The sequence below is a fragment of the Haliotis asinina genome, chromosome 6 (genome assembly GCF_037392515.1).
Source record: "Haliotis asinina isolate JCU_RB_2024 chromosome 6, JCU_Hal_asi_v2, whole genome shotgun sequence".
In the NCBI taxonomy this organism is placed as follows: Eukaryota; Metazoa; Mollusca; class Gastropoda; order Lepetellida; family Haliotidae; genus Haliotis; species Haliotis asinina.
In genome coordinates this window covers 53758600-53764599 of record NC_090285.1, presented here as the reverse complement: position 1 = coordinate 53764599, position 6000 = coordinate 53758600, and the positions used below count along the sequence as shown (strand labels likewise).

Here is a 6000-nt window from a genome sequence, read left to right as displayed (position 1 = left end):
GCAACGTTCTTACTTATTGTTATTCGCTTGCGTCAAGAATAATTGTAAATTTCATCAAATTTGATTGATTACAAGGCAACTGTCAGGCAGTGAGATAATACTAAGGAAGAAGAGTAGTCGTGTGACGTCAGAAGCACTCAACCAAAACGCTTCTTCTGATTGGCTGAAATATGCTCCGCCTTCTAAACCGAGAGGGAATATAATCAGGCGTCAGCTCCCAGCAAGTCAACCATCGCTGTACACAGCTGCAGTAACTATTTTAACATAGATTGGTCTTGTATTTGTAAATATGGTAAGTAGAATAGTTTGTGTACGATGCCAGTGTCTTCAACATATATGTATATTTTAACAGATGCATACATCTTACCCAGTATTCTCTGGCAAATACATTTTATACGACGCTGGGAAATGCAATCTCATATTTAATCATTGGTAATAGAAGTATTTTCATCAGTGAATATTTGAACATAGACTGGTATTGTATTTGTAAATATGTTAAGAAGACTAGACTGTAACGTGTACAATGCTAATGCCTTGATCAGTAGGAAATTTTAGTTGAAGTAATTTTCGAGATGCATGATAGTTATGGTAGTGAGGGAAAACTAACTGTGCTTATAGCGCTAGCAGTAACAGCTGTAAATCTACAGTCAAAAATCGAGACGAGGTCGCGGGCAGATCATCAAGCAAAACACAATCAAGAGCTTAAGCAACAATTGTCAACAAGTCTTTCTGTCATAACTTCCAGCAGGTTCTCAAGACATTATGCGTTCTCATGTCTCTGGCCGCCGTCAGTTTGGCGTGGAACCGTCCCTCCTTCAACGGGCGTTCTTTGGGTGGTACCACATCCAGCAGATTCGCTAGCCTCCTGAAATCCAGAAAGTCTTCTTTGTTTGGGTCCCGCGTACGTGACGGATCCAGCATCTTCAGCCACCTCTCCGCCAAGACCAAACAGCCAGTCTGCTACTTTGACAAGAATGGCGTCCCACAATACGAATGGCCTACCAAGGAGAAGCTGTGTTTCGACAAGTCCTACAAGTACCCTGTGTAAGTAATATATTTTGAGTATTTTGTATTACATACGTATGCACTTCCCAATAAGTGTTTGTATCATAAGATTTATCTGTCCGTTTTGGTAAAAGTTGTTACACATATTTCCGAAAAATGTTTTATTGTGCACGTTATTTCTGTACACTTTAGACAGTACGGCTGGATGGTCAAGATGTAAATGTCTCCTGCTTTTATATCTATGTAGTCCGTGTTCGATCCCCATATCTGTATGACTTTAAGAAAGAAACACAACAGTGAAGCGGCAAAGATGCGTTAAACCGCACCATATACTTGGCAGCAACGTTCCACCGCTGTCTATATAACAAAGTGTATAAATACTGGCACTGATGGTGGGGTGTTTGTTCCAGTGACCGTGTGTTCAGCGCCCTGGAGAAGGACCCCGACGCAGTGGAGTACATGTTGCTGGTACAGGGCTGTTACCTTCACAACAAGATGAACGCCACTGGGTAGGTACACGTGTTGTCCCGAAACAGTGAAAGGTCTGTTCAAAGGGACATTAACTCAACTCTTTCACAGTCACTCGCCAGCAGTATGCATCGTTATACAAGTATATTTAATTAATCTTTGTAATTCTTTCATTTCCGTATTGGATATAATATGACAACAGTACCAACTTATGTAATAGGAAGGAGCTCTGATCTCATCCCCAAATTCCATAAGACTCAACAGCGATGAAGTATCCTCGTGGTGTAATGGTCGGTCTCTCTCAGAAACCTAGTTCGATTCTGCAGTTCCTTATCTGGTTCTTCCCTGTTCGAATTGGATTGTTGCTGAAACTCGGGTTTCAGACTCCTATCGGATAGCCATTTATTATTATGGAAACTATTATCCATAACCTTTTTATACAATATCTGTGGTATATTCCAGTCATTATCCCGCCTACCGCTACAAGGATCTGTGCTCCGAGAAAACCGAGCTTCTGGAGAGAATCTGGTGGACCAACACCCAGAGCGGACGTCGAGAGGTCTGCTACGTCATCATGCCTGAAGCCCAGGGAGTGGAGGTCGCTCAATGCGGGTACGTCACACAGTCGTCATCTTGGCCAAATTAGTCCAGCTTTCCTAATTGTTTAATTTTTTACGCTTGTTTGAGAATATATTCACACCTGAGATTTGAGCTGTTTGAGTTAATCAAAGTTCGCTGCTAAATTTTGTAACAAGGTCTATTATTATCATCATCACATCGTACGACATTCCTCATCGGTATTTTTGTTTTCCTTTCGCCAGAGGTCGCTGCGTCATGGACACCACGGAGGTGAAACACCACTACTGCGTCCCCGACGGCATGGTTGAACGTGACATCTACGTCTTCTGTCCCGGCGAGATCAAGCAGTGCCGTAGAACCCGCGTCACCATCCCAACCGGATGCAGCTGTAAGAAGTACGAATGTCTGAAGTACCAGTTTGTGTAAACCATGGTTTACACTCCATCTTAACCGTCGTAACTTTACACATTCGCAAATGTGCCGTAACAGCATCGACTGAAAACAGGAATTTATGCTTACGCACAGAGATTTCTTACGACATGTTTACGCATAGGTAAATGTTGCGAACTCTTTGACCATGACGGGAAATTATTGTAAAAGTGTTCTCTCACGGACCAATAATATCCTGACCTTCCACAACAATATATTTTGTAAAAGATTCTGACTGTGGAAGAACACTGAATGACAGTAAGTGTAACGATGTTGTTTAACAAAACTACTATTGTGTATTCCCATCTGTACATATATCATGCGCGCACATGTAAATAGTTTGTTAATATTGTACATAACGTGTATGTTTGATCGTGGAATTCGCGAGATATTTGTTACCATTTTCTGGTGCCAACTTAAAAAAACACAAAATCCACTGCATGTTCAAGTATCATGTTTCCTGTGAACGATTTATGCCAAATAAAACAAATTGAAAGAAAACATAGTGTTTTTCATTCATTTCATTGACTGGTATTTATGAAACATTGACACCTGCCTACATTCAAGTTCAAACAACCCCCCTTTCAATCGTGACTGCGGTGAGAAAACATCAATGATTTCTCTTTCAGTATATCCATTTTAGTAATCCAAGAATGCAGTCAGTACAAGGAGTCTTGTAACAGTACAATGTGTCAGGTATATAAACCATGCTACAGACATACGATGTCCCACTGACATATAACTACTGGTTGCATTATAATTTCAAGATATACACCTCCACACTTTATTGGTACGGGCAAAGAATTTGAGTGTGAGGATGTAGTGATTTCATCATTCTTATTTGGACAGATCACCTGGAAAGCTCAGTGGATGAACTTTCGTCAAACAAAAATACTTTAAAGACATTCAATCTTTTACTTCAGTTGAGGTAGATCCAGTGGTTTTTTGACAATGGACAAGTGGTGCTGTAATAACTGCGTAGTGTGTCCCTACATCAGTTGCTTACTTGTATTATCTTTCCATGTAGTCCCACGGGGAGGTGGTGGCTGACTGCTCGATTGGAAGCTAAGGAGAGAGGTTTCGAACGACATTGACTCTTAACTGTATACATCACATTCGTGCACTGGCACATATTAACGCAATAGTCAACACATCACAAAGTTGTATGCACACGTTGGTTTACTTTGTCTCAACCTAGCTCTCTTTCCACAACTTCAACAATTTTCCTCGGTCGATTGAAAAGTTTGCCCTACCAATTATCGCGTATTCAAAAGTGAACTTGGCCTTGAAAAATATTTGACATTTATCTCTTTCCCTTGTGTTTGTAAATTTCCCTTGTTTAGAATTTTCTGTCATTGGTTATCTATAGAATGAAGTAGGTAGGTGACACAAAATTCCACCGGAAGAAGAATGTGTTACCGCGACATGTATGATGATCAATGTCATTACATTGCTCTTTGCCTATTCTTCAGATATCTTCGGAATATTTACATCTCAAACCATCATGTTAAAAGAAAATATGTTAAAATTTAACAAAATGTCTATCTGTAAACGAAATAGTATTTTAAATAATATATGTATAGTTTGTAATACCATCATGAAATCTGACAGTGTACTATCTTCCATGTAAACCATGTCGCCAATTCTATGACTTGTACACTTAATTAACGGTATATTTCTACCTCTTATGCCGAATATCCCTGCCTCAGCGTACAAAAATGTTCTGTACTCATTTGTTCTGTGCCAAGTTCATTTCTTCCAGTCCAACTCTCTTACCTCAGGACGGACTTGTCTCAGAATGGAAAACGGTCGATTGGAAAGCTTGAACTACACTACTTGGTATCGCTTATAATGGTTGTTCTGATTACATGTTCTAGTTCCTCATTTTCCTAAACGGGGCCGATGCTACTTGACCTAGTTCATGCTTATCATGGTATTTCTATATCAGCATTAATCATTGCTCATGATGGCAATGACTGAACTACTAGACTACTACTCCAGACTCAATTATTAACATTATTATAAACAACAAACAATGTAATATTTTTTTAAGAATTATTATTTTAAGCTCCAAATACCCGACTCCACTCAAACATAGTTATTTCAGTGACAATTTCATACGTCTTCAGCCAATAATAATAGTTCACCAAGACGAATACACTCAGTCTCTCTTTCAAAAACAAACCCTTTTTAGCTTTGATGAAGTTGGATTTTGCCAATAAGTAAACATAAAAAGCTATTTCTTGTTGTCTACGTCCTGCATTTTTCACATCACACAACTGACATTTCTTTCATATGCAGCTCAATTTCTCACCTTTTTGTACCACAATACTCTATTTAAGAAAACGACCAGGAAGGTCAGTGTCTGAAGGTATTTCATATCATATCTGATTAATCGTAAAAACGTACTAAATGCCAAAGTATGTACTAAATGTCAAAAACGTGTTTTATTCTGATTGAAGGTCTATGACTTCTACGCCAATGACTATGGAAGTTAATCATATGGGGTAGATCATCACTTCGACTTTAGTCGATGACAAGAACACTCAACTATGGGCTACCGAGGTGTTATATCTAAGGATAATTATTTTTTGTTCTGTTTCGGTTGTTTGGTTTGTTTTTGTTTTGTTGTTGTTGTTGTTGTTTTTTCTTTTTTGTTTTGGTTGTTGTTGTTGTTTTAGCAATGAGCACTGTGTAAGTCCAAAACGCTGATGTGACATAAGCACGAAACGTTCTGAAATACATATACCAAAATAAAAATACGAAACCTTTGAAAGTTTTCAAAAACTATATGTGTATTCCTGAACGACACTGTGCTTATGTCATAGCATGGAATAAATGGCCCAGTTCAACAGTGTCCTTGACGTACTCTTCAGATAAAGTTAGGTGAACCTAAACATTCAATTTGGATATGACGTGTAACCATACACAAACGTTTCAAAGTTAGACATCTCATGAACACCATCATTTCGCTTTATAACAACCCTTTTGCACAACACATGTTATGCACGTGCACAACGTAGTAGCCCCATACATGAGCATGGGTGTCATTGTTGATTTTGACGGTTTTGAAGAAACTCGATGAATCACCGTAGACCATTATTTTTGTTTTGCAATTATCTTGCATCACCCGGTTGTTAGTGTTCGTTTTTAGCCGGATTTCATTTTTCAAAATGAAATCTTATAATTTCCACGACATACACGCCATACTTCAATAATCTTTCAAAGGCGATTGCTGTACAAACAACTATAGATCAAGCTTTTCAAGTCTATATATCATAGTTGTCCCCAAACTATACGTTTAGTATTACTCGTACTACCTGTGGAGTAGTTCTGAGAAAATACGCATCAACGCATTGCTCATAATATCGCAATAGTAAAACTACTATTTCTCACATGTACAGGAGAATGTAGTGAAGTTCGTCGTATTCACCTGGCAAGATGCAACTTTATACACATGCATTACATCCACATATACTCTAAATGACGCATAGACGAAATAGTTTTCAAGGTATAAAC

At 38.6% G+C, this 6000-nt stretch overlaps 1 protein-coding gene across 2 annotated transcripts; it reads left to right on the top strand.

Annotated features, from left to right (window-relative positions):
* Window positions 1-224: 224 nt before the first annotated feature.
* Window positions 225-2982, top strand: LOC137286910 (uncharacterized). 2 transcript variants are annotated; one of them, XM_067818934.1, is made up of 5 exons: window positions 225-292; window positions 749-1044; window positions 1416-1514; window positions 1936-2085; window positions 2295-2982. In XM_067818934.1, the coding sequence occupies exons 1-5, from the start codon at window positions 290-292 to the stop codon at window positions 2476-2478; spliced, it is 732 nt and encodes a 243-aa protein (XP_067675035.1). In that variant the 5' UTR covers window positions 225-289; the 3' UTR covers window positions 2479-2982. The 2 variants fall into 2 exon arrangements, with proteins under 2 accessions (XP_067675035.1, XP_067675034.1); XM_067818933.1 differs by having other exon boundaries at window positions 235-292; window positions 746-1044.
* Window positions 2983-6000: the final 3018 nt, after the last annotated feature.

Excerpts from the sequence above, each read along its gene's own strand:
- LOC137286910 (XM_067818933.1), top strand. Across the intron at positions 1,515-1,935 it reads AACAAGATGAACGCCACTGG|TCATTATCCCGCCTACCGCT; the intron begins GTAGGTACACGT and ends GGTATATTCCAG. Across the intron at positions 2,086-2,294 it reads GTGGAGGTCGCTCAATGCGG|AGGTCGCTGCGTCATGGACA; the intron begins GTACGTCACACA and ends TCCTTTCGCCAG.